Here is a 27,674-nt window from a genome sequence, read left to right on the forward strand (position 1 = left end):
TTTTGTTGCATTTTATGAGTACTCAACAACAGAGAAGAAAATTCTATTTCTACATACAGTTCATGGTTAAAAAGGTAATTAAATTCTTCATTAAAAAAAATCAAAGATGAACCTCATCATTTCTCATAGAGCCTGTGCATGATTTTTTTTTTTTTTTGCATTCATCCATCCACACACTTTAAATACCGCATCCCACAAGCAGGCAAACGTTAAATATATATACCAGATGGGAATCAACATCTGCTCAGTTCATCTCTGCGAACCCGTGGCTGGCGAGTGCTTCTGCTGTGAAGATTAGATTCTGGAGAGGCTGAAAGGGGGCAGGAAGGATCCTAGAAAAGGAGCACTGAGGATGCGTTCGCTTTCAGCTGTAACACTTTGGTGGACAGTCACCGGGGACTTTGCGTGAGTAAGAAACAGCGGAGTCAAGTGTTGGTGAAAAACTCAGCCACTGGCTGGCTGACTGGAGCCCTGTGTCTCTAACAGGATGGGGACGAGAGAAGGAAGGCTGGTGTCACTTGAGATTTGCAAACACAAGCCCTGCTTATCGTTCTGAAGAAAGATTGAAAAGTGGCAATATAAACACCCATGGTGGTTGTCTTTAAACAAGCTCTCCCAGGAGAGTGAAATGATGTAGGCTAAAAGGAGATGGAAAAAGAAAATTAAACACAAACCGCCCAGAAAGTCATGGGGACACTGCAGGGTGGGAAATGGGAACATGAGCAAAGAGAAGTTGTAACAGTGGTCCTTTGTGAAGCTTAATACAAGTACAAAGGTCTCCTGAACAGGTCGATGAAACGTCATTCTGGGTGTCAAACGACAAAGCCACAAAGTGAACCTGAAGGAGCCTGTAAGCTGCCCATTAAAACCAAGAGGTTCCCCAACAATATTACAAAGTGGCAGATGTTCCTGCCCCTCCCTTGAGCACTCGTGCTCCTGTGGTTCCAGAGAAAGCCTTTTCCGGAATGTGTGTCCTTCTGAGACCCAGAAGTGTAAGAGCGAACACTGACTCCAGGGGAGGTTTGGGAATATACTTTGCCAGCTGCTTCCTGTGTTTGCCGAGGAAAGGAAATCAAGAAGACCTGCAAGAACTGCAACTAGGACTAAATTATGGAAAATTAAGGAAAAACCGGGAGGAAGTTTTTAGCAAACGAGGAAAACTGTTGTTTTGCCCCTCCCTCATCCAAGAGATCTTTCAATCATGTGTCAGTCTGAACACGCTGGCAAGCTTGGCTGGCCCCTGACAAGGGCTTCTAATTCCCACAGACAGCACATTTACCTGCCTCTGTGACGCAGCAGGTCCCCTGCCCAAGGTTCTTCTGCCCCATGGCCAACAACCCGAGCAGGCAGCCTCTTCCAGCCTGAGCACCACCGTACACCGATTCAACCTGGATCACAGCCTAATGGCGCCTGGCGGGCACCCGGTCACAGCCAGGGAATTCGGCACCTCTCCCTGAGGGTCAGTTACCTTTGTTTAGCAAATAATCTATGGTTTACTAAGCAAGCTCACTCAATCGATCAGATAGCTTTAAAACGTCCTGGCAAACCGGGAGCCCGCTGTTCTAATGTGAACCAGGGCACTGCATTCACTTACTTTTTGTCTTGACAATGGAATTTATTCCTACAGCGACAGTAATTTTCTTCTTCAAATAGGATAGTTATAGATAAGCGTGGTAGGAACCCTTAACTGTCACATCTTGAGTGTCAGTATGTGGCAGCTTATAGGACAGTCAATATGGGACTGTAATTTTTCTCCATCTTCTCTAATCTCCACTCCTTCTCTCCTTTCCTTAATCAAAGTTAGGAAACAAGGTTGGATAAGAGGACAGAATATTTTAAATCCGTTAGATTGACAAGGAAAAAGAATTATCCACCAAGATAAATATACATTGTCATCTCTCCCTTTTCACTGAAAATTTTGATTTAATTTGACTTAATTTGATTTAATTCATTTAATTTGATTTAACTTTGACACTGAGGTGTAATAGTCTATTTTGGACACGTATCTATTATTTTTAATAAGTAAACTCACATTTTCTTAGAACTCACCTTGCCATTCCCCACTTTTTGATAGTCTGCCAAATTTTAAGACACTGTGAGAGTACCTGATTCAGAAATCAGAAGTCCCTGGGAAATAAGGAAGTCAAAGGAAAGTTCCATGCAGATTCTCCAGGGGAAGCAAGTAAATCAATCATTTCCTCCCTCTTGTCTTTAGTATGTCTAGCCTGAAAATAGTGTTTGGGATAAGAGAAGTACGGAGAAGAAAGGAAAAGAGTTTAAAAAAAAGAAAAAAAGAACGTATCTTTTCTAGGTCTCCAGTGGTGTTCTGTTCTGTTCTCTGGATGATTTCACTGCAGGTGAACACTGCTCTTCCTTTGGCGTGAAGATGTCGGCGTGTGCTAAGGATAGAAGTCTCTGTGGGTTCCCAAGTCTCTTGTCTCAGTTCTTTTGGGGCTGTCATCTCCAGAGCCGAAGTCCATGGTCTCTGGAGAGCTGGAAAGTTCCTGAGGTAACGGGAACTCCTCTGCTGAAGAGTCAGTCCGGTGCCCGAACACCTTTTCCTGCAGCTCGGTGATGTCGTTGCGGATGTCCGCCAGCATGAGCAACAGGAAGTCGAAGGAACCAGGGGGTCCCTGCGCAGGAGAGAGGTGTCAAAGCTAGACCACCACACACCCAACCCCTGGCCGACTGATGGCTTCCGTGGGCTCCGGGGTCTGCTGTCCTGCTGCTGGCTGGCAACTACTTAAGTCAACTCTGTGTCGCAAAGGGACGAAACATAAGGACTACAACAGCCTGGGGGATTCTGCCTTCTATTCCTTCAGCTCCCGGATGAGCTATGGTGACACGCTGACCTCTCGTAGCTCTAGGCTCTATCAAATCCGGTAAAATGACAGAATATGAGAATAACCCTCCTAGGTTACTTTCCAAAGAACCCTGGAAGACACTTAGGAAGGCAGAGAGTAGTGGTTAAGAGGCTGGGGTTCTGTTGCGTTTGAACCTCAGCTCTGCCACTTACTAGCCGTGTTGCCCTGGGCAAGTTACTTAATTGATTTGGGTTTCTGTTTCCCATCCATAAAACGGGGATAATAATAGTCCTAACTCTGTAGGGTTTCATAAGTGAGGGTTTAATGAGTTAATGCATGTACAGGGCATGTAGCATAACACATTTTTAAATGTTATCTTTTTAAAAATGAAATTATTAAAATGTCTATAAGGATGGTTGACTATAACTGCAATTTTTAAAAAAATTAAATTTATTTATTTATTTTTATTTTTGGCTGTGTTGGGTCTTTGTTGCCACGTGTGGGCTTTTCTGTAGTTGTGGCGAGCGGGGGCTACACTTCGTTGCGGTGCGCGGGCTTCTCATTGCGGTGGCTTCTCTTGTTGCGGAGCATGGACTCTAGGTGCGTGGGATTCAGTAGTTGCGGCACATGGGCTCAGTAGTTGTGGCTCACGGGCTCTAGAGTGCAGGCTCAGTAGTTGTGGCACCCGGGCTTAGTTGCTCCGCGGCATGTGGGATCTTCCTGGACCAGGGCTCGAACCCGTGTCCCCTGCATTGGCAGGTGGATTCTTAACCACTGCGCCACCAGGGAAGCCCTATAACTGTAATTTAAACGAAGTTCAGTATATGGTAAAGGCGTCCATTCCTCATTGACCAGGAAAGGTCCAAACGAAGGCTTCCTAATTCTTCTACTGAGTGAACACCTTTTGTCATTATAAACTATTTACTAAGCCTTGGTTTCTATGAAGTGCTGTGTGGAACATGGGAAAATAATGTGTGAACATGAGTGTTCTGGGCTTCAATCTTTTTTTTTTTTTTTGGCGGTACGCGGGCCTCTCACTGTTGTGGCCTCTCCCGTTGCGGAGCACAGGCTCCGGACGCACAGCCTCAGCGGCCATGGCTCAGGGGCCCAGCCGCTCCACGGCATGTGGGATCTTCCCGAACCGGGACACGAACCCGTGTCCCCTGCATCGGCAGGCGGACTCTCAACCACTGCGCCACCGGGGAAGCCCTGGACTTCAACCTTTATCAGCCTCTGCAACCCCTGCTTTGAAGCCACCACCTTAGCAAGCAGCAGGACAGCAGCTTACGTAACTCTGCAAAGCACTCAGTGCTGCACGGAGAGCATTCTGACATCAGTGGATGATCACCTGAGGTGTGGCAGTTCAGATGCCACCTGCATTGCACAGATTAGGGGATGGACACCCAGAGATGGATGCTAAGTGACATGGCCGTGATCAGAGAGCTAACAGGTGGAAGAGTGGAGATGGCATCTCAGACCTCCTACCTCTAAGGTCAAGGATCTTTGTCTTTCTTCAGAAGTGACACTGACTTCTTCACAAGCAATGGGGTTGCTTGAATCATCTGTGCTTTTGGATACGATTAATTTTCACTTTTAATCTCCCAGACACTATACGTCCAATCCAGCTAATTTTGTCTCAATGGTCCTGAGTAGCTGAGCACGTCTGAGCTTTCTGGAGGGGACGGTCATCCAACCTGCTAGGGTTCTAGTGGTGGCTACATTCTTAAACCTTCAGAGTTATGACTTAACCCCGTAGATTTCTTTTCTAGCTCCTTCAGATGTTGTAAGACATACCTGGAAACAGACTCACGACATACTGGGGTTTTGAATCTTAAGAGAAGACATTCCAAGTAGAGATTAGCTATGATCATAGAAACAACAATAGGAAATGAATTTTCAAAAGTAAACCCCAACCAGCTGCTAAAGGCTTCTGTGATTCTTCTTCTAACCACGGAGTTCTCTGTGGGCAAGCTGAGCGACAGCTGGAAGGGGCTGGCTGTTGCTCATAAGACCAACTTACAGGCTCCTCAGAGCTGCAGCCCTGAGCACACTGCACTGGGGAAGCAGGACAGGTGGTGCTACTTACTGGAGACCCTCTGGGGCCAGGTGCTCCTCTTTCCCCCTAAGAACAGAAGGGTCAGGGTTAGCTTTCTGGACAACACGGATGCCACCACCCCAGTCTCTATTTAGGTACCCCACCACTACCATCTGCCTGCACAAAACAGAAAATACTTCCTACGGGAAACAAATGTTAAGCTTGAAGCTGCACACGTGGGATCGCTGGTTTGAACCGAGCTGCTTTGAGTCAAGTGCCTCTCGTTTTGATTTCCCCCGAGGCCATATATTTTCCAACCAGATCTGACAGGAGGAAAGCTGCTATTTCCAGGCAGTGTGTGGAATAACTTAGAAGCCTCCAAAGTAACTCACACTGACTTCTGTATGAGGCAAGTGGCAGGCAGCCCTCAGAGTGGAACCACCCATTTGCACAGAATGGGACTTCTCCTGTTCTTGACTTAAACACCACAAAGAAATGGGAACACACACAAAACAGCCCCACACGTAACACTGGCTAACGAGAAAAATCCACGCTACCATGACAGCAAGGAGGCTTGTTTAACATTTATAGGGTGATTTTTCTTAGAAGCGGTTTTGGCGGTTGTTTTTGTTATTACGGTTGTTCCGTATTTTAAGAAAATGGCTTTTTAGATTCTCCTCCCAGCTTTGGGGACAAAAGGTGTATCTGTGTCTCAACTTCGCCACATGCAAAATGGGGACAACAAACTGTGCTTGAGTTTTACGTGATGCCTGCCCAGTAGGTGGAAACTGAGAAACCTAAGGCGTGTAAGGACCCCCCAGAAGACTTACCTTAGAACCATCTCTTCCTGGGGCACCTGGTGGGCCCTACAAGACAAAGGGACCTAGTTTAACAGAAGGAACGCGCCTTCCCCAACTACAGATGGGAGCTCTGATGAAATACTGACCACGGGGCCCCTCCGGCCTTGCTTAATGTGGGACAGATCAGGAGACGGTCCCATGGGTCCCATGGAGCCCCGCGGGCCGGGCTGCCCGGGGGGGCCTGGAATACCCGGGAAGCCTGGGCTCCCCTTTGGTCCTGGTGAGCCTGCAATCAAAGAACACCTCATTAGTCCACAGCCCGCGAGGAGGGCAAGGCTGACTGACAAGAGAGTCCAGGAGCCCCATTCAGCCACTTCTCTTCCCTCTCTGACCTTTGCTTTCTGACCTCTCCACTGAGATGTCCCATAGGCAGTCTGAACTTAACACGGCCAGAAATTGACCTCCCTATTCTTTTAAAAAATGTTTATTGAAATACAGTTGGTTTACAATGTTGTGTTAGTTTCAGGTGTACAGCGCAGTGACTCAGACTTCCCCATTCTTTTCACGGACCTCCAGTCCCCCAGCCACTCAAGCCGGAAACCTGAGAGTCTTCCTACAGATTTCCCTGTTTCCACAAGCTCCTTATCCAATCAGTGACCAGTTCCGTGCATTTCACTTCTTTAACAGCTCACAACGATCTGCTCCTCTGTGCCCCCCATCACCGCAGGGCGGTGGTTAATGCAGCTGGGGAGTGTGAGTGTCCAGGTTTCAGCAGCATTTGATTTGCCTCTAAATCTTGGACAAGCTGCTTGACCTCTTTGAACCTTAGTTCCTCATCTGTAAAGCAGGGCTAATAAAAATCTACCTTACAGAGCAGTTCTGAGCATTGAATGAGACTTCAGATACACACACACACCACTTGGTGTAGCACCTCACACACTGAGGCACTAAAATAAAAACCTATGTTAGCCCTTCCTTTTTTAAAAACATTTTCTAGAATCAATGATTTTTTAAAAATAAATTTATTTATTTATTTTTGGCTGTGTTGGGTCTTCGTTTCTGTGCGAGGGCTTTCTCTAGTTGTGGCAAGCGGGGGCCACTCTTCACTGCGGTGCGCGGGCCTCTCACTGTCGCAGCCTCTCTTGTTGCGGAGCACAGGCTCCAGACGCGCAGGCTCAGCGGCCATGGCTCACAGGCCCAGCCGCTCTGCGGCATATGGGATCTTCCCAGACCAGGGCTTGAACCCGTGTCCCCTGCATCGGCAGGCGGACGCTCAACCACTGCGCCACCAGGGAAGCCCTCTTTTTAAAAAAAAAAAAAAAAAAAATTCTTTATTTTTGGCCGCGTCGGTCTTTGTTGCTGCACGCCAGCTTTCCCGTGTTGCGGTCAGCATGGCCTACTCTTCATTGTAGCCCATCCTTTCATTTGCTTCAACTCTCGCCTCAGAGCGAGTCCCTCTGTTTCCCATCAGTCTTGTTCACCCCTCACCTGTTCTTCACACCTCTATACAAATATTATTTCTGAGCAAGTCTTACTGTGTAACTTTCCTACTTTCAACCGTTTGGGGCAAAAGCCTCAAGCCACTGACGTGGGGCAGCAAATCTCCTGCAGGACCCAGGGGGATGGCTGTTACTGTAAGAGGAGGGGCAGCAAACTCTCCGGCTCAAGATCTGCCACGGATACAAGCCAGAGTTGGGCTGCCACAGGTGGGGAGAAGACCTTACCCTAAAGCCTGGATGCCCAGCTCATGCTTAGTGCTGCAGCTGGACCAGGAGAACTGAAAAATCCTTGAGCTCCACAGCCCCACCTCGTGGTAGTAAGTCACAGCAGTCTCCCACTGGAGAACAGCAAGAACGTGGAGAGAGGAGCTCAGAGTGGCACAGCTCTGCAGGGGCTGCTGAAAGCTGAGAACCACTGAGAAACACCCACCAGCACCCTAGGCTCCCACTAACCATAGAGTAACAGTATCCTGCCATCGGAGGAATTTGAAAACTTGAAGACTGTGGAACACTAGAGGTAGAGACAGTGAGAACACACCCAAACCTGGCTCAGTTATTCATTAGACTGACCCAATTCTTCTTGCCAGCAGCCTGGATACCCACCTCCAGGAGTAATTATTTTGTCCCCCAGTCTCTACTGGTCCTCTCCGAATGGTATCTGGCATTCAGTCGAAAATTTTGAGGCACATTATAAAAAACCAAAAACCAAACAAAAACCAGCCCCCTCCCTGATTAAACAGCCCCCATTCAAGAGACAGAGCAATCAACAGAATCAGACTTAGAGGCGACCCAGATGTTAAGGTTATCATTCAGGGACTTTAAAATCACAGCGTATGCTAAAGGTGCTAGAGGAATAGACAGCTTGCCTGAACAGATGAGGGAATTTCAGGTCTCTTTTTGCTTTTGTCATCTGTGCTTTTGGCGTCATATCCAAGAAATCACTACCAAATCTAATATCATGAAAGTTTTTGCCTGTTTTCTCCTAGGAGTTTTACAGTTTCCGGTCTTACATTTAGGTCTTTAATCCATTTTGTATATGGTATAAAGCAAGAGTCTAACTTCATTCTTTTGCATGGGGGAGGATATTGTGTTTTAACCCATTTTAGCCCGTCAACTTTATGAGGGCATGGGTTATATCTTAATCGTCAGCACACGCTCAGAGAGGCCCAGGTACAGAGAAGGCTGCTTAGTAAATGTGTCATGTCAAACGACTGCAATGAAGAGGCTGGGCTGACTGCTGTGCTATAATTATTCCTCAGCGATGCATTCCTTAGTGCTATAATGATTCCTCTCTTTCAAACGCACACAGTAATTACTTCTTGATCGTACGCGGCTCCTACAATCGGCAGAGCACAGTGATAGGATGGAATGGCTTTCAGGCACCAGAAAACAAAACAAAGACTTCAAACTTATCATGTTTGGGGACGTCTTTTCTAGCTCACAAAATAATTGAGCCAACATAAAATGCAGTCAATGTTCGATCCAAGTATGTCTCTCACCCCCTATTCTCAATGCTGGTTCCAGGTACATCCTGAAAGAGTTCATCTGGGAGGGGAACCAGATCTCTCTTATAACTCTGAATATAAATATAATATTTTTATTATATATTATACTATATAAAATATTATAATATTTTATATAATATATAATAAATATATTATATATAATATATATACAATATAATACATACATTTTTATATATAATACAATATATTATATTATATAAAATATAAATATTTTACCTCTGATAGCACAAGGACAGGCCAGAGGTAATATCTCACCTTCATTGACACAGTCAATGAACTTCAGAGATCGCTATGTCAAGTGCCTTTAAAGTGTGGGGCTTTGATGTACAAACGTCAGCACCTTATAAAGGAAGAGTGGGAAGCACAGAACAGCAGCCGCTCCCTCAACACCAAAGCCAAAGGGTTCCAGCCTAGTAGAGCTTCCTGTATTGGTGGCCCAGGCTGTGATTCATCACAGACTCCAGGACTGGAATTTTAGTTAAGGGTAAGAGAAATCTTATTATCTCTCTAGTTGCCCTAACACATCTCAACTGAGGGCATCACAAACTATGATGCTAGAAGTAAGGAGAGAGAAGGAATAAGGATTGGAGGAGAAAGCAAGGGCATAGCCCATTGCCAAAGCCAGTCCTCAATCACTCCCTGCTCCAGCAAGGACCCTGGACAGCTCAAACCATGCTAGAAACCAGACGGCAGAACTGGAAAGGAAAGCTAGCAAGTCATTCGTTAAGTGAGAGAGTGGCAGGGACTTATATACACTACCAAATGTAAAATAGATCGCTAGTGGGAAGCAGCCGCATAGCACAGGGAGATCAGCTGGGTGCTTTGTGACCGCCTAGAGGGGTGGGATAGGGAGGGTGGGAGGGAGACGCAAGAGAGAGTAGATATGGGGATATATGTATATGTATAGCTGATGCACTTTGTTATAAAGCAGAAACTAACACACCATTGGAAAGCAATTATACGCCAATAAGGATGTTAAAAAAAAAAAAAGAAGAAAGAAGCCAATGGCTCCCCTGTTCCTACTTTGTCCTTGTTGAAGTGACAGGTAGGCTGGCCTGGGGGGATGAACTTCCTCCAGGGAAGCAGAGCGAGAACATTCTCTTAGAGAAGGATGGAGAACACTGCAAACAATCAGTTTGTAAGGAGAGACCTAAGTCTACTTAGAAGCAGCAAGAGGCTGCCTGTGTGTGGCATCTGCTGGAGAAAACTCAACCATGACCCAGAGGCCAAAAGAGTGAACGAGAGGAGAAACCAAAGTCCTGGACCAGTTCTTGGTCTCTGTACAGACTGAGACCCAGGCCACCTGGGTTTTGATGGAAACCAGGAGATGAAGATATAAGTGGAGAAGAAAACATATAGTTTGGGAAGCATTCTGAGCCTTTGTTTTTGCTGACCTTCCAGCCTAAAATCTGCCCGTGTCCTCTGTGCTTGGACCAATCCTACCTCTCGTGTTCTTCCAGGTCCAACTCAAACCCCAAGTCCCCTGACCACTGCAGGCTACAGTGATCTCTCTCTTCCTTAAGCTTCTACAGCAGGAAGTACCTGCATACTTTACTTGGGGGCAGGCAGGTACTGTTTTATTCTATTTGCTTTCACTTTATGTGTCTTGTCATCCTCGTTAGAATGTCAGGAGGTCATTCACAATACCTAGCACACTGCTAGGCGATGAACATGAGGGATAAGACATCCATGTCTTAGAGTCATTTGTTAACACTAATATAAAAAGTATTGATGTATCTACGGAGGGACTCCTAATAAAACAGAAAACACCCTGTTGTTATTTTTTAAAGTTCTCATTGCGTATTGCCTGACGGAATGATAGGAAATTTGGGATTTTCTTCAGAGTAACAAGGGTGAATCTCCAAAACAGTACGCGGAGGAAGCCAGACAGAAGGAATAGATTCCTTTCTATGAAGTTGTAGAACGGACAGAACTGCAGCAATACAAAGCAGGTCAGTGACTGCCTAGAGCTGAGGATGTAGATTGCCAAGGGCACAAGGGAACTTTCTGGGATGATGGAAATGTTCTACCCCTTGACGTAGACCAGATATAGGGTGGTGGTTAGGAAGTGCTTGATATAGGGTGTATGCATCTGTCAAAACTCGTCCAACTGTACCTTAAGTGTGCACAGTTTATTGTATAGAATTGTATCTCAATGAGATTGACTTTTAAAGGAAAACAGAGAGATAAATATCAAAATAAATATCAATGTAAGTGTGTTCACAAATAACAGGGGAAGGAGGAGACAGGATTGGGGAAGAGTGGCAGTGAGGCTGGCCATAAGGTGTTAGCACCGGGCGATGAGCCCACAGGAGTTCATTACGCCATCCTACGTTCATATATGTTAGTGTTAAAAATAGTTTTCATTTTGTTTCTCCGTAACTTAAGATGATCTTTATGAATCTTGTCCAAACCCAGGACAATGACTTTTTTCTCCCTGATTACTATTGGTTAGAAGGGTTTCTCAGGCTTGACCCAATTCCCCGAGGCCCTCTTGCCACACGGGCATGGGACTCCCTGGACCCCGGCTTCTGCTCCCATCCATGGGAGCTAAAAAACTCTGTCGCACCCCCTGCCCCAACTAAACGTGAGCTCTCGGCAGGCCCTGGCTGGTGAGCCTATCACCCTTTTATGCTATTTGCTTTCACTCTATGCTTTTATGCCCTTCTTTATACTCACCGGGGGGACCCTGGCCCCCAGGCAGGCCAGGAGGTCCTGGAATGTAGGCATTTGAGGCCAGCACCTTGTCACCAGTGATGTACTTGCCCAGGTCCGCAGCGCTGTTGGGTAGCAGGGCAATCTGCAAAGAGAAGAGGAACCTGGGTCAGGAAGCACCGACGGCCCCACCGCTGCCAGGGAATGCCCTGCGCGTGTGTGGTCTGCAGAGGGCACAGAGCCTTTTCTTGTGCATACGCCTTTATCGGAGCCAGTCAGCGTGCAGACGGACGGTAGAGATCCTTCTTATAAACCCGGAGGCCTTCTAGTCAAAACAACTTGTACAAGATCACTCCCCCGGCTGCTTAGTGGGTGAACCTGGATCAGTTCCAGCCTGCCGAGATATCATTAGACTCATCATCTTCATAATTAATACAACCCACCTGTTTCAGACTTTTATTAAGAACTCATGTCTCAAACATTTGAGAAACTATTACGTGCCAGGCCCTGTGCTTCGTTCTAAGGCGACAACAGTGACCAAGACATGGTCCCGGCTCTTACAGATCTCCGCCTTGAGAGCCAGGATGGAAAATATGACTTACAGGTCACGTGTACGCTCAGGTGTTTGGGAAACGGTGACTGTGATGGTTTTAAAATATGTCCACAGATTTTTGGACACTCCTCCCTTTAAAAGGTGGAGGCTAATTTTCTGCCCTCTGAGTGTGGGCTGTGCTTAGGGACTTGCTTCTAATGAACAGAAAATGACGAAAGTGACGGTGTGTAATTTCTGAGATAAAGTCATAAAAGGCACCGTGGCTCCCTGCCTCTCTCTCTCTCTCTGATTTCAGGAGCTCATTCTAGGGGAAGCCAGAGGGACCACACACGTGAATGACCTTTGCATTCCTTGAGGTCAGGAATCAGTGAGACCCTTGGTAAGAACTGCATGCTCTTAATGTCCATTTCCTCACGGATAACGCCCACCGTTAAGACGTGAGGATTACACAGGTAGTGTGTATCAGGTGCCCGGCACAGGACCTGAAATGTACTAAGTGCTTGATAAATGGTCGTTCTAGTCTCTTCCTTCCAGGAAGCTGATTCAGGGGTGTAAAATCAGTGGAGACTGCGTTTTTGAGGCTCAGAGCTACCCCCAGAGGTGTCACTCGGGATCCTGGAGTCCCACAGAAACCAAGTATCACTGCGATTTTCTGAAACAAGTTGCATTTGTCACCCACGTCCTCCTGGACGAGGCCCTGCTTGGGGACCCTCTGGCCAGAGGGCAATGCAAGTTACGAGAAGGTCCGTGGATATCTCATCCTTGCCCGTGGAGCGCTCCGAGGCTCTACACCCATCTTCGGATCTGAGCTGCGGACAGAGTTTCCTACCACCTGTTAGTGATCAGAGGTGGCCAACTGCCACTGTGACAGAGTTGTGCTCTGTGGGTTCAGCATCAGCACAGAGTGCTAAATTAGAAATTGTGCAAGTTCTCCCTCTGAGGCTTATGTCAACTCCAAATTACTACAGCTTTTGGTGATAAGAAATATAGAATTGAATGTTGATTTGAAAAACCATGGAGTTGGGGACTTCCCTGGTGGTGCAGTGTTTAAGAATCCGCCTGCCAATCAATGCAGGGGACACGGGTTTGATCCCTGGTCCGGGAAGATCCCACATGCCGCAGAGTAACTAAACCTGTGTGCCACAACTACTGAGACCACACGCCACAACTACTGAGCCCGCATGCTGCAACTGCTGAAGCCCATGTGCCTAGAGCCTGTGCTCCGCAACAAGAGAAGCCACTGCAATGAGAAGCCTGTGCACCGCAACGAAGAGTAGAACCCCGCTCGCTGCAACTAGAGAACGTCCACGCGCAGCAGCGAAGACCCAATGCAGCCAAAAATAAATAAAAATGAAGTGAAAAATTAAAAAAAGAAAGAAAAACCCTGGAGTTTTCTTTACTTTCCTACTTCACGGGCAAGTCAGCATTTCTCACCTCTCCTTTTCTTCCCCACGGATTTCCTCCTGCCCCAGGGAGACTAGACAGTCCCAGTTGAGTTCAACCATGCCACATGAATAACCCCTGGGGTCTCAGGGCACCTGGGTTGATAGTAACAGAGCAGGAAGGTGGAGTAAAAGATGATCATGAGATCTTGAACCCCCCCAAGCCTAGGCCCGAGGAATTTATGGGGAAACTACAAAATCTACCTACTGAACTGCAGCTAAGAGACCAGTGTGTGAATGGCACTGGGAGGCTTGGGAAAGTTCTGCTGTCCAGATGACCTTCTCTGGCTTCATAAAGTCCTCGGCCTTCTGCACTGGTGTGTGTTTCTGAGCATGGAGGTTTGGGAATGATTAGCATGACTATTTTGAAACATGACTCTAGAGGACATCCCTGCCCCAAGATCGCCTTCTCCTGCTGGGTGGCTGCTGGGTTTGGGGCCATCTTGAGCCAGATGTAGAAGCGATGATTTTTCTTAGTTACAGAGACAGACGTTCTTGCTAACAGAAGAAATCCAGTATGAACGAAAAGCGAACATCACAATAATACGTGGTCTGTATGTTGGCAAACGACTTGTACCTGCTACATCTGACGGAGAACAAATTCTTCCAGCTCTCTGCAAGGTGACTGTCCAAGTCCTGTAGCCCATTAGCCCCTTAATGAAGTGCTTGCAATGTTTCTAAAAGGTGAAACCGTGGGAAACCACGAGAGGGTTCTGGCGGTATCCCTGCAGCCTGGCATACAGAAGGGGCGGGGCCACGAGGCCTGAGGTGTTGCCCTGCTCCTCCTGTCCACCCCCCTCGCTCGCCTGCAGAGCACACGTCAGGCTCTCCTGGGTCAAGGCCTCTTTCCTGCTTCAGCTGCCCTAGGTGGCCTATTTGAGCCTAGGATGCTCCTCTGCCTGGAAATTCCTCCACAGTTTTTTTTTTCCTTTTCTCGGAGTTCTTACTGAAATCCATTCAGTTCACGGCGCAAGGATGCTCAGAGGGCAGGAAGCTCAAAGAAGCACCGACCCCCTCTTCCGAAGGGTCCCTCAGTGCTTTTGGAGCCCCTTAGCTAGTATGAAAATCCTTGGGTACGGACAGCCTTGCAGGTCCATGAGCTAGAAGATTCCTGACCATCCAGTGTGTTCCAGATAAACAGTCTTCTTCTGCGCTTTGCGAAGACCCAGTGTTCCCCGAAAGATGCAAGGAAACACACTCAATGCCCCTATGATCATCGTTTAGAATTCAGTAGGGAAAACGATAAGAATTACAACCTTGCGCAATCTGAAAGCCAGCTTTGCACAATTTCAGGTCAGGGTTCATGGTTCAATGTCACTGCCAGGACCCAGCTACGTCCCAGGGGTTTATTTACAATGGTGCTGGCATCACTGTGTCACAGCGAGAGGCCACTCCAATCTGTGACTGCAATGCCTGGGTCCTGGGGTGGAACGGGGGTGAATCCCTGAGTGAGGAGAATTTAGAAGCGAAACTACTCTAACTAGAGGACAGAGGGTCAACACTGGCCCTTGAAGGCTAGTTCAATTTTATTATCTGCTTCCAAGAGAAAAACTAAATTGTGAATTTTATCTGTGGGTTTTGGCATTAGGCAGATCTATGTTTAAATCTCAGCCCTGCCATGTTCTACCTGTGGGATCTATAGAACTGATTATCTCAACCATATAATGAGGATTGTAGGGCTGCTGGGAGGATGAAAGTGACGATGTCCTGAACGTGCCTGGCCCAGCGCCCAGACTAGTAACCGCCAGCAGCCAGGACCGCGGACACAGTGCAAATGCTCTTCGGGGTGGGACGGGGTCAGGGGTTGAGGGGATGCTCCTGGCTCTGTTTCTAAATAGCGGGATGACTTTGGGTAAGTCCCTTCACCCTTCCAGGTTCTCATCTTCATGCTTATAAAACGAGACGGGCCAGACGAGCCCGTCTTGGGCCAGACGAGCAAGTCTTTGGATGTAAAATTCTGTAAGCAAGCTGGGAGGATGAGACCGGCACGTGGAGGGACTTCAGAGATTAGTCCCCACCCACCCTGGGCCCTCTCCAGCTCTCTTCGCTCCCTTGTAAAACCCAGGAGGTGACCCAGTAAACACCGACCTCAGCTTCCTGGCTGACCTCCTGCTGGGTGATTACATCCCGCCTCCAGCCAGTTCCTCTGTGTGTCAGCAGGATGAGAGGAATGTAAAGGCATTGGCGTTTTAGAGGCGGCCCTCCAGAAATCCTGGCTTGACCGTCTACCCAAACACAGCAGATGACAGGCTTGAGGGGTGCAGGTGTTTGGGAAGAAGTCTGCGTGAAGAGTCTGCATTTCTCCTCGATTCCAGTCAATGGAATTATGAATATCATTATCTCGTATTAGCCTTCGTAATAAAAATACCTACCTCACGGGGCTGTTGGGACGAATCAGATGCTGCCTGTAAAGCACGTTATTAGGACGTATAATTCATGTTTATTATTTATTCGGTACACATTTACAGAGCCCTTTCTAGGTGGCAGGGACTGTTCTAAGTCCTTTACAAATATTAACTCACTTGATCATCATGAAAACCCTACGTAGTATGTAGCACTGTTATCCACTTTCTCTAGAACTGAGGCACAGAGAGGTTAAGTAACTTACCCAGGGTCTCACAGCCAGGAAGTAATGAGGCTAGGACTTAAACTTAGCCAGTCTGGTTCTGGAATCTGTGGTCCTCACCACAACACCCAGCTGCCTCTCTTAATATTACTCATGATACTTGGCAAAGCAATCTACAGTTACTTTCATATAGAATAGTCTTCCCAGCCATCCTGAGAAGACCCATTTTACAGAGCAACTAGATCAAGGTAGCAGAGGAAACCATGAACCACTGAGAAGCCATCTATTTGCCCAGCACTAAAGGCAGCACTGAAGCGAACAAACGCAGCCGTCAGGTTGCACATCTGCTCACACTTCTGAAATCGCATTGACCTCTAACTTCTGAAGCCTCCGCTGCCTGCCCCACTCCACTCGGCCATGGTGTTAACTCCACTGTGGGCTTGGTTTCCCAGCTAAGACAGGAAGCTTATTTAAGGCAGGCCTTTATTCTGTCCGTTCTCGTCATTCGTCATCTCCCAGCCCATCACAGGCCAGAGCGGGTGCTCAACAAACACTCTCACTTCCTCAACTGCTCCGCAGCAGCGCTGCTCTCAACTCAGATCACCCCTGCTGCAGGAACACAGGGACCTGTTAAAAACTTGCTCCTTCCATTGTGTATATATATACACCACATCTTCCTTACACATTCGTCTGTTGATGGACACTTAGGTTGCTTCCACTGGCTATTGTAAATAATGCTGCTATGAACACTGGGGTGCATGCATCTTTTTGAATTAGCATTTTTGTTTTCTTTGGATATATAAAAAAGAATGAAATTTTGCCATTTGCAACAACATGGATGGACTTGGAAGGCATTATGCTAAGTAAAGTAAGTCAGAGAAGGACAAATGTGTTATCATTTGTATGTGAAATCTAAAATGTAAAATGAATGAATGAATATAATAAAATGGAGACAAACTCCCAGATACGGAGAACAAACTAGCGGTTAACACTGGGGAAAGGGAATGGGGGAGGGACAGAATCGGGGTAGGGGATTAAGACGTACAAACTACTATGTATAAAATAAGTAAGCTGCAAGGAAATATATTGCACAGCACAGGGAATACAGCCAATATTTCATAATAATTTAAAATGCAGTATAAACTATAAAAATATTGAATCACTAGGTTGAACACCTGAAACCAATATAACACTGTAAATCAACTATATTTCAATAAAAAAGTCATACCTGAAAAAAAAATTTCTTCATACCAGTAAAAAATAAAAAAATATATAAATTAATTAAAAACTGGCTCCTTGGGACTTCTCTGGTGGCGCAGTGGTTAAGAATCCGCCTGCCAATTCAGGGGGACATGGGTTCGATCCCTGGTCCTGGAAGATCCCAAATGCTGTGGAGCAACTAAGCCCGTGCGCCATAACTACAGAGCCTGTACTCTAGAGCTCGCGAGCCACAACTACGGGAGCCTGTGTGCCACAACTACTGAAGCCTGTGTGCCTATAGCCCGTGCTCTGCACCAAGAGAAGCCACTGCAATGAGAAGCCCGCGCACGACAACGAAGAGTAGCCCCCGCTCGCCGCAACTAGAGAAAGCCCGCGCACAGCAACGAAGACCCAATGCAACGGAAAATAAATTTTAAAAATAAATAAATAAATTCATTTAAAAAAAAAAACCTGGCTCTTTAGCTCAGATTTTTCTTCAGTGTTCTGATGGGACAGAGACCCCTCTCTGCAAGTCAAATGACGGGTATTTTATCTATACCCCAAACTCTCTTTTTAGCTAAATCACCTGTTTGTTTTTTTCCTTCCCAAAACACAGAAGAAATTGTAGAGGTGAAGGCACTGGGATCTGCACATCATTTCAAAAAAACTTTTTCTCTGGAAAATAAAGGCACAGAATCTGGAAACCCCACAAAACAAATCTCTATCTTAGCAAATTATTATAAGGCAAACACCCTTTTATTGAACACCTAAGTCAAAAATCAGAAATTTGTCAGGGACTTCCCTGGTGGTCCAGTGGTTAAGACTCTGCGCTTCCACTGCAGGGGGCGTAGGTTCGATCCCTGGTGGGGGGAACTAAGATCCCACATGCAGTGCAGCCAAAAAAAAAAATCAGAACTTTGTCTACATGCTTTGACCCAATCACAGCCTTCTCCCTCCCTCCCCGCAAAGTAACTACTATTCTGACTTTAATCACTTCCTGTGTTTTAAAAAAATAATTTATCAAACCCAACTGTGCAGGCCCAGACACTATGGTCTAGTCTTGCCCACTTGAAAAAACAATACGTCTTTTAAGCTGCTTTTAACCTGCAGGTCGCTGCTCCACTTTTCTTAGAATCTATCCACTGAAGAACACAGGGCATTGGCCCTGTAGAGTTTCACACGGTTGGGATTTTGCTGACTGTACACTCATGGTGTTGTTCAACATGTCTGCATACCGTTTAATACTATGGGGCTGGCCACGGTCCAGGACACCCGGTAACCTACTTCTGAGCCAATGTTTATTTGGGCAGCTGTCCCATGTTCTTTTTTGAACAGAACAGATGGCATCAGCAGTAGTGAGAGGAAGTTAAAAATCAACGGACAAGCCCCACACCAGCACAGGAGCAGCAGTGAGGAGACCTGGGGTTTAGGGTCTGGCCTGCGTCTTGGGCTGACACCGCTCCTCTCTGCCAATATCGGCATCACGGTGAGAATTAAATGGGGTCCTGGATATAAAACGGCTTCATCAACTGCAGAATGTGACATGTTCTACTAGGCGCCTTTAAAAATGCGTTGTTTCTTGTGACGTTCCTTCAATGCCAGCTTTAGCTCAGACTTGACACAACGCACTTGTAGGAGAAATCGGTCTAAGGTGGATGCATTCAGGCCAACCCCAGTGCAGGACAGTTACTGGAGTACTAACAAGTATTATTGGATCTGTGTGCAGCTCTGCCGCAAGGGCTTTAAGGGTAACATAAAATTTTCAACTTCTTCGTAACATTTCTTCTTTCATGGATTGTAAAACACTGCGGGGAGGTTAAGGGAAAGCCAGATGTTGAATTAGCAACTGAATTTCTCAACGAGTGAGACTTAGCGTCACTGACCCTAAAGAACATTCAGGCTGGAAGGAGCTTCCCCATAGCTCTTGGATTACTGACTCTCAGAGAAGAAAACAGAGGGTAGCCTTAGGCCTTGAGACTTCATCAGCTGCCTCGCCCAGGCCCGAATCCTCTGGCCCATGAAATGCAAACTTCTTCCACGAACGCTTTTTCAGACTCGCTCAGTAAATACTAATATCAATCCAAGTCCAACGTGAGGATATCTGTGTGGGATGTATTACTGATAACTCTGAATTTATATGATATACTTGCAAGGTTTTCTGCCTGGTCTCTCTATTGGATCACAAGCTATTTGGAATCTGTACATCATACACATATATGCCTCTGCTAAAGTTGCTAGATCTTCACCACCAACGTACCAAAGGCCCGCAGAGCCATTTATCTTCTCAGCCTACTGACCTGCCTGTTCCACTGGAAGCTGTGGATCTCATTAGGGGCTGCCTGCATGTTTGTTGAACACGTGAAAAGCAATACTGTCTAATCTTACCCTGCTGCCCTTTACAATAACTAGATGTCAAAGTTAAACAGATTAGATACACCTCTTTGATGTACTAAGAGCCTTGAGGGGAAGCAATGAAACAAACAAACCAGCAAGTTTACGTTTTACAAGCGTAAGAGCAGTTTCTGAGTTGCCGACAGACTGGTGAATTCACTGACCTCAGGTATGATAAACACCATTGACCCGGGCACTGGACAGTTGCTTAAGCTTTCAGGGCACTAAGCGCATCCCAGGGGCATTACTCACGGCACAGCAATGTTACCAGAAATATGATGCTGTCAGGCATGCGTGGGAGCCTGACAAAGAGAGTCAGTCCTCACCCTTGGTGACACCAGGTATCTGAGCAGCTGCTTTCTGAGGTGTGTGGAGCCCAGAAAGCACAGGTCGTAACTTTTAAATGTGAAAAATAAAGCTGCTACAGAAATGCATCGACAGTGATGAACGTTTATAGAGAAGATGTTCTCTGTTGATAAAACGTCGGTAAATGATTCTACCGTATTCTAGTTAGAACTGTGTAAGGGCCACGTGTCTGGATGTTCATGTCCCAAAAAGTCACACTAGTCGTTCCTCACCCTCTGCTTCACCACGTGCCCCTTACCTAGTGGTCTATTTTACTAGTCACCTGGTCAATCCCCTGCCTTCATTGTTCTGTTGAGCTATAGATAATGAGCTCCAAAGGTGGGTGGGCGAAGCGTCCCAGGCCAAACCTAGTTGGCAGCAAGCTCAGAGAATACCCAGTGAGGCTGTGGATGGCATTTTCTTATTGTTTTCAGATGTTCCTCCACTTTGCCTCCACCAGGCCTTCCTTTCATCTTACGCGACCGTTTCTAACACGCCCGGCACGTACCTTCTGCTTCAGCTGCAGCACCGTCTGCTTCATCTGGTGAAACTCCTTGCACGTGGCACAGCAGGTGCCGGCTCTCACCGCGTTCTCCACCTTCTCATCGTGCCCTGAGAGAGAAGATGGGCTGGGGTCTGCCTGGGAGGCTGGGGGACATCCAGACCCAGGGAGACCGTGTCAAGAAGGGCAGTTCCAGGCGGACTGGTTGATACTGAAACGTGCAAGGGATGTGGGCTGGCGATTTTACAGTTCTTGAGTCGCTGACAGCATGCCCGGGGCAGCGGGGACACGGGGAGGGGCTCCCCCGCTACACTCTGGGCTCAGCTGTTTCCACTTAGGCAACCTAGCACCTTCCTCTTTCATTGTGAAAAAGTCAACAGTGGCCCTTTTACCATGAGGCAGGCTCTATCAACCTGACATGACTTACACTCCCCTCCAAGGGCCAACGTTCACACGCCGTAAATTATCCCCCAAGCCCAGGCAATGGAACTCGGGTGCAGGGCTCACGAAGCTGGTTTTTATCACCTCTGATAATCCAGCTGTTCAAAGGGAGCACGGCCAGGCCAGGCAGGGTCACAGACCGGGGCTGGGCACTGACCTCCGAGGAGATGTAAAGCCAGATGGAAGATGCTCCAGGCACCTTGGGCATGCCCATCCAGGGCCATAATGGGACAGGCACAGGGCAGGGTCCCAGTGCAACCTTGTGGCGCATCAGGAGCTCCGTGGGCTTTGTGTAAAATCATATTTCTCTAAGGAATGGGTGAGTTAAATGGTGACACGACCCAGTATCCACATAGCCCTCATCCTACTGGCACCTGAACAGGCCACACAAGCCTGTGCTGGGGACACTAGACACCTGAGGTCATTTGCTACAGAAGGGCAGGTGCAGACTCCCATAGGCCTCTGTAAAAGATGGTAGCTGTGCGATATGGGCCCAGAGGAAGTGACACGGGGAAGGTGACAGTTTTGGTCAGGGTGGCGGCAGGACAGTCTGACACCCAGGCAAGTGTCAACTCTCCTACCTTTGAAGCCCTTTGGTGTTGGGCCAGGTGTCCTGTCGGCGTGACACGTATAACACTAGGATCTGGAAAGTAGCTAGGGACAGTCAAGTGACATGTCTCTCCAGGTCATTTCTTCTGCTTCTGGGCCCACGTGCTTTTTTTTGGGGGGGACCGTGCTGCACGGCATGGGGGACTTTAGCTTGCCGACCAGGGGTCGAACCCACTGGACCGCCAGGTAAGTTCCAGGGCCCACGTGCTTTTCTTCTTCCCGTCCTCTCTTCTGGGAAGCCTTCTCTCCGTCTCCACTTGTGGATTCCTATGAGCTACCAAGACCCAATTCACGGGTTGCCTGAGACCCCCCTCCCCATACACAGAGACAGCCCTGTCCTCTGAAGTCAGGCAGCCTTTACCACACAGCCTACTCAGGTGGTGGGGATCCCGGGCTTCCCTATAGAGGAGCTTCTCGTGCATGTGCCACAGCGGGGGCTGCCCAGGAACTGGAGCTGCTTCTTGGTACCTCACACAGGGGATGCTCAGTTAGCGAAATGGAACATTACAGGGTGAACTGTGTCCCCCCCCCGCTCCCCAACCAAGTGCACGTGATGAAGTCCTAACCCTTCAGTGCCTCAGAATGTGGCCTCATTTGGAAATAGGGGTCCTGCAGATGTAATTCGTTAAGTTGAAGTCATACTGCTGTAGGGTGGGCCCGTAATCCAATATGACTGATGTTCTTATAAAAAAGAGAAATCTGGACACAGCAGGGAGAAACCACGTGAAGATGCAGGTAGAGGTCAGGGTGAGGCAGCAGGAGCAAAGGAATGACAAAGAATTGCTGGCGAAACAGCAGGCGCTGGAGGAGAGGCCTGGAACGTTCTCCTTCACAGTCCTCGGAAGGCGGCAACTCCGCTGATACCTTGATCTCAGACATGTAGCCTCACACCTCTGTCCTTTAAGCCACCCAGATGGTGGCACGGTGGTTACGGCAGGCCTAGGGCACGGGTACATGGGAGGAGGAAGTGGGCATCGGGAGAGCCTCACGCTCAGGTGATCCCTCCTCATGCAGCCCCAGTGCCTCTCCAAGGGGGTCTGTGCCTGCCTGGTGGTCTACACGGTGACCGGTATTTCTGCTCTTTGGGAGGTGAGGGCACCCAGGGGCAACCTGGCAGTGGAGATCTCAGACTCCTTCCCTGCAGCATGGGGTGGTGGTAGGGGGCCCACTGGCCCTAACCCTCCCCGCAGCCGGTGGGAGGCCTGAGGCCTGGTGTGCGCACATGCTAGGAACACGCTTCTCAAGCCAGCAGGCTGAGGTGGGCGAAGCAGTGCTGTCTGGTTGCGTTGCCATAAGCAACACCGCGATTCCCGAATATACAGACTGTAGCTTAGGTTGTCAGCGTGTGACTGGGAAAAGCACTTGAACCTCCGGGAAAGAGGCTGCCTCTTTTTAAATCCTTCCATGTGTGTGTATAACCTAACAGGGGTGCCTTGTTGATCCCCATCTTCTAGGCTAATTCTGTCCCACCAGGAGCTTCCCCGCCTCCCGGGCCTCTGCCCACCTTCCACCACGCTCAACCAGAAGCCATGGGGGATTGTTTCCATTCACACCGTAGCTGTGTCACAACGAGCTGGGTTACGAGAAAGGTCTTCGCTTGGAGACGGTGAAATGCAATTGAAGGGCATGGCCTCCAGGGTCACAGTGCGAGGGGTGCGTATCCCAGCTCTGTCACTAACAAGCTCAGAGACCTCAGGCAAGTTATCTAACCTCTATGAGACCCAATTTCCTCAACCATAACACTGGAACAGTAAAACCTAAGACACAGGGCTATTGCGATGATTATATGGGGGTGATGCCTGTGAAATCCTTGGCACAAGGTTGGGTTCTAGTAAATGGGAGAGGGTGCCTGGCAGTCTTCAGGCCCACCAAGCCCTTTGAATTCTCTTTGCCTGATAAAAGGATTCTTCAAGGATTCTGGGATTAACACAAACGACAGAATGAGGGAAAACCGAGGTTCCGTGACGTCCGGGAGTTATTAACTGCTGTGGGTTTAGAATTGAGGTTTCCTGAATCTGAGCCCAATATCTTTCCTACAAATCAGGCAATTTCCTTTAGGCTCTTTATCCCCATTTAATGTACCATTTACAACCCCACTTGCCTAGGGAGCTTGAACACATCTGAGGAGAACAAGAGTTATTTAGATTGGCCTCCAACATAAGAGTGACACAAGGGAACTTCCATGCAAGAATACACTTGGTGGTAAAGGACTGAAGCTTTACCCAACTTTGGTTGTACTGATGATAGACAACGGTGGACTCCTGCTTATGTAGATAACCCCAGCTCTAGGTTTGTTAGGTTTAAGGACAGTTGGGTGACATCCGTCTCTCCCAACCTAGCACTCTTTCATTCCATGCCATCTACTGGCCAGTATATGCAATCCCATCTCATAACCCGCCTACCAATCTCATCCATCCCATCTCCCCACCCACTTATCTCTCTCATCCGTTTATCTGTCCATCCAGCCATTCATCTATCCATCCCTCCCTCCCTCTTAGCCATCACGGAGCATCTGCTATTCACCAGGCCCCACGGGAGGCATGGAGAATGCAAAATAAACGAGGATACCTGTTCAGTGATTTGAGACGGGCCTTCCTTTTAAGGAACCAGCCCTGCTGGCAGAGCCAGGCCAGCGTGAACAAGAGTTAAAAGCCCATCTGTCCGTTTGTACTTTTGTATACGCAGCTCAACTTACCATGTGTTGGGATGAATAGGGCAACTTGATATTTTCAGGATAATAACCTCTTTACCAGGTTCTAGACTCTATTTCATTTAGATCATGGAATGTTAGAATTGATACATCTTTAGTTCAGCCTCCTTTACAGACAAGGAAAGTGAGAGGCAGAGGAGGACAGTAATTTGCTTTAGGTTTCCCGGAATGCTGCGTGCAGTGGACGAGCACTTACAGGGTCCGCATCTGGCACTGTTGGGGCGCAGTGAGCCCGCTATTGGGGGTTCTGCTCAGGACACTGGAGAGCTGTCTGCCAGGTGGGCTCCAGGGCAGTAATTCTCCATGTGGTCACTGGATGGGCAGCGGCAGTGCCAGCCTCTGGGTATCCGTTCTCAGAAATCCAAAATCTCAGGAGGGGGGCCTGGTGCATCGTTCTATCAAAGCCTCCAAGTGACTCTGAAGCACGTGCAAGTTCGACAAACACCGCTCCAGGGAAGCAGCTCTGTTGAGCAACCTCTCACCTGAAAATCCCTGGCCTGTTTCCTGTCCCTTTGCAGAATTATCAAAACACAGAGAACAAGGGTAACTTTGTCCAAAAGCCTTTGGAAGCTCCCGTGCACACAGAGGAACAGAGTAAGGACCACAGGCTCCGGTGGAGTCAGGTGATCAGGATTCGAACCCTGAGGCTGCCACTTCGTGCCCTGCAGGTTGGAAGTCACAGCTTCTGTGACTGCCCGTTCCTTGAACGGTAGAACAATGACCCCGTCACCTGTGGTTGCTGTGAGGGATGAAGGAAATAACCCCTGGAGGTTCGCAGAGCAGCGCCTGGCAGGCGGCAGGTGCCCCATAAATGTTAATATCATCGTCATGGTTGGTATCGCTGCTTATTAAGTTCCCTACAAAATTACACATGGGGAGAGGGCTCTCTGCACCATCCTCTGGAAAGAACTTCCAGAGAGTTTGAAGACAAATAATTGTGTGTGCAGACCTGGCACATGTCGTCTATTCTGAATTGGGGTTCATCTAGCCTGCTGCGGTACAGGATACAGTAACATCAAACGTGGAGCTAAAACAATCTTGAATAGGCTACATGAATAATTCGTTTAGAAATCTGGGTAGACATCTCTGACTTGGCATGTTCTCTGTCCTCTCCACTCATGATGTGGTGTCTCTAAGTATGACCATGTTAAGTGAGGCATCGCTTAACATTCTGCTCCAACTCGTTCAGATTTTAGAGGTGCAATATTATTGACTAGCCACAGGGGGTCGCGTAGCTCTAATTTTTACTGACGTTGAGCAGGCTATACCTCATAAGCGTTAGAAACAGAATTCCTGAGATGCCATCTTAGTAATATTTAACCAACTTAGGAAAACTAAAGAATGTTCTCGACGTATTTCATATGGGCAGTCACCAAGCACATTTGGTTTTAAAAGTTGATCGTGCACATCTGTGCCCTGGCGGTAGTGCTCAGCCCTGGTGGCACATTACCACCACTAGGGACAGTGGTGGGGGTGAGGGTTTAAAATTCTTGCCAACCGTGCCGCATGCCACCCATCTGGGGGTCACAACAAGGGAACGCTGTCAGCCTTTTTAAAGCTCCCCAGGTTGACAACGGCTGATCTATGGATTAGTGGAGCTTGAAAGTTACATGAAACACCTGGCCTTCCCTGAAATAACTGATGTTGGGGGTCAAGGTCACTTTATCAGAAAAGAAACAAAAGTTGAAAAACAGAGACCAGAAAGCTAATTACTACGGAGCCAACATATCCTTAATTTGTCTCCGCGTCAGTGCTACATACGCCCTGGGGTGCCTACACTGGCTCCAGACATACATTTGCAAAGACAAAAAAAATGGAAGTGATGGAGAGTGCCCTTCCCGCCCACTAGCCAGACGGCTTGTGTCCCCACGCCCGTGGGCACATGACCACCTTTCCACAGGCAGAGGCCATTCTGAGGCCAGCCCTGCTGCTGTCCACTCACTTCCTGAATGAACTGACATTGTGTTCGATTTAAAATTCCTGACTGGAAGGTTACAGACACCAGTCAATGCAAAGTTTTTTTAAAAAAAAAAAAAAAGGGAGGGGAGGGGGATTTAGATCACGTGTGCTTGTACTCCATCATCATTATCTCTTCTTGAAAAAAATGACTGTGATGAAATACTGGGCTTATTAATTAATCTAAAACGGATGAAACTGCGTGGCTGCCTCTGATGTTCCAGATGCAGGGCTGCTCCAGCCCCTAACTCTCCTTACTGTTGAGCTGAATATCTGGATGTTAATTATTCATCTTTTAGATACTGTAGGGAAAGTTCTCAGTTTAGAAGGTGCTGAGCTGGGCATGCCTTCAAGTCCTGACACTCGCCTAGATAAAGGACAAAGAAACGAAAACTGCACGGGGACTCACGGGGCTGGTAGGGCTTCAGCCACTTTTGCTGATGCTAAATCACACCAAATTGTGAAAAAGATTTGTGATGGGAAAAGGGTCTTTAGAGCTCACCTAATCCAACACCTGTGTGTCTACAGAGGAGGAAACTTAGATCCGGAGAGCTGCCCAACGACACCCAGCTGGTAGACGCTGAAGCGGCTCTCTGGTTACCAGCTCTCCTACCTTCCAAGCCAAGGAACTTTCCGTTGCATCACAGCTGCTGCAGAGACGAATCCAGGACGCTTGCTTTTGTTGCCCGAATCATCAAAACCAGCCCCCCATCTTCTCAGGGGCCCATCACTTAAGTACTGATTCTAACGTTCAAGGCATAGAACGTGCCTGTCCTTTCCCATAATTTTAATTATGGGTACGAATTACTCCCCTCAGTCCCTAACCCCCCGACGCCCTTGGTTACCGGTGTTGGAATGTTTTTCTTAATAAAACACTAAAACCAAACGTGAGTCCTCTGTGCCTGTGTGGTGAATTCAGGAGAGACCAGTCACTGAAAATTAAATACTGAGAAATTCTAGAATGCTGCTGCTGCGGGCGCGGCACTTGGGATACAATAGAAACAGTGGGATTGTTTCAGTTTTTAAAACTATGTGGGGACTTCCCTGGCGGTCCAGTGGTGAAGACTCCACGCTTCCACTGCAGGGGCCGTGGGTTCCATCCCCAGTGGGGGGAACTAAGGTCCCGCATGCCTCGCAGCACGGCACCCCCCCACCCCCACCCCAAAAAAATCCCAAACTAAGTGAGTTGTGGTGTTACAAGAAAGCCCAGCCTTATAACCACTAGACGTTCTTACTGATTAAACAGAAGGACATTGCCCATTTAAATCACTGTAAGCAGGAACAAACTCTCTCTCCGGAGGGCAGAATGGCCTGTTTTCACTCATTAGATGCTCTGTAGCCGACAGCCAACAGCTCCCCGCCTCTGGTTTTGGCTCCTTCCTCTGGCGATGACAACATCCTCGCCTGAAAGTCGACCAGATGACTTACCGACTTTGGGCCCCAGGGCTCAGCTCTTTGATGCTAATAAGTTAGAACTTTCCAAACTGTTTTTTTTTTTTTTTTTTTTTTCAGGACACCATCATCTGTGAGATGCTTATAAGTGTTTCTTCAGAAAATAATTTTGGGAAGTGCAGGTTTCATCAAAATGAACATCTTTTAATGGCAACCTCAGAGCTTTCAACGCACTCACAGTATGAATC

The 27,674-nt window shown here is 47.8% G+C and overlaps 1 protein-coding gene across 2 annotated transcripts in view; it reads right to left on the reverse strand.

The window, feature by feature from the left end:
- Nucleotides 1-1,720: 1,720 nt before the first annotated feature.
- The window catches only part of CCBE1 (collagen and calcium binding EGF domains 1), a gene marked incomplete at its 5' end in the record, with an annotated part of 234,520 nt that continues 208,566 nt past the window's right edge, over nucleotides 1,721-27,674 (reverse strand). For both annotated transcript variants that reach the window (XM_082668122.1, XM_082668123.1), the window contains 6 exons: nucleotides 1,721-2,633; nucleotides 4,891-4,926; nucleotides 5,670-5,705; nucleotides 5,786-5,925; nucleotides 11,344-11,464; nucleotides 20,325-20,428. In XM_082668122.1, the coding sequence (XP_082524248.1) occupies nucleotides 2,400-2,633; nucleotides 4,891-4,926; nucleotides 5,670-5,705; nucleotides 5,786-5,925; nucleotides 11,344-11,464; nucleotides 20,325-20,428 (671 nt within the window). In that variant the 3' untranslated portion in view covers nucleotides 1,721-2,399. The remainder of the gene's footprint in view (nucleotides 2,634-4,890; nucleotides 4,927-5,669; nucleotides 5,706-5,785; nucleotides 5,926-11,343; nucleotides 11,465-20,324; nucleotides 20,429-27,674) is intronic.

Source organism: Grampus griseus (genome assembly GCF_964374135.1).
Source record: "Grampus griseus genome assembly, chromosome: 12".
NCBI classification, from domain to species: domain Eukaryota; kingdom Metazoa; phylum Chordata; class Mammalia; order Artiodactyla; family Delphinidae; genus Grampus; species Grampus griseus.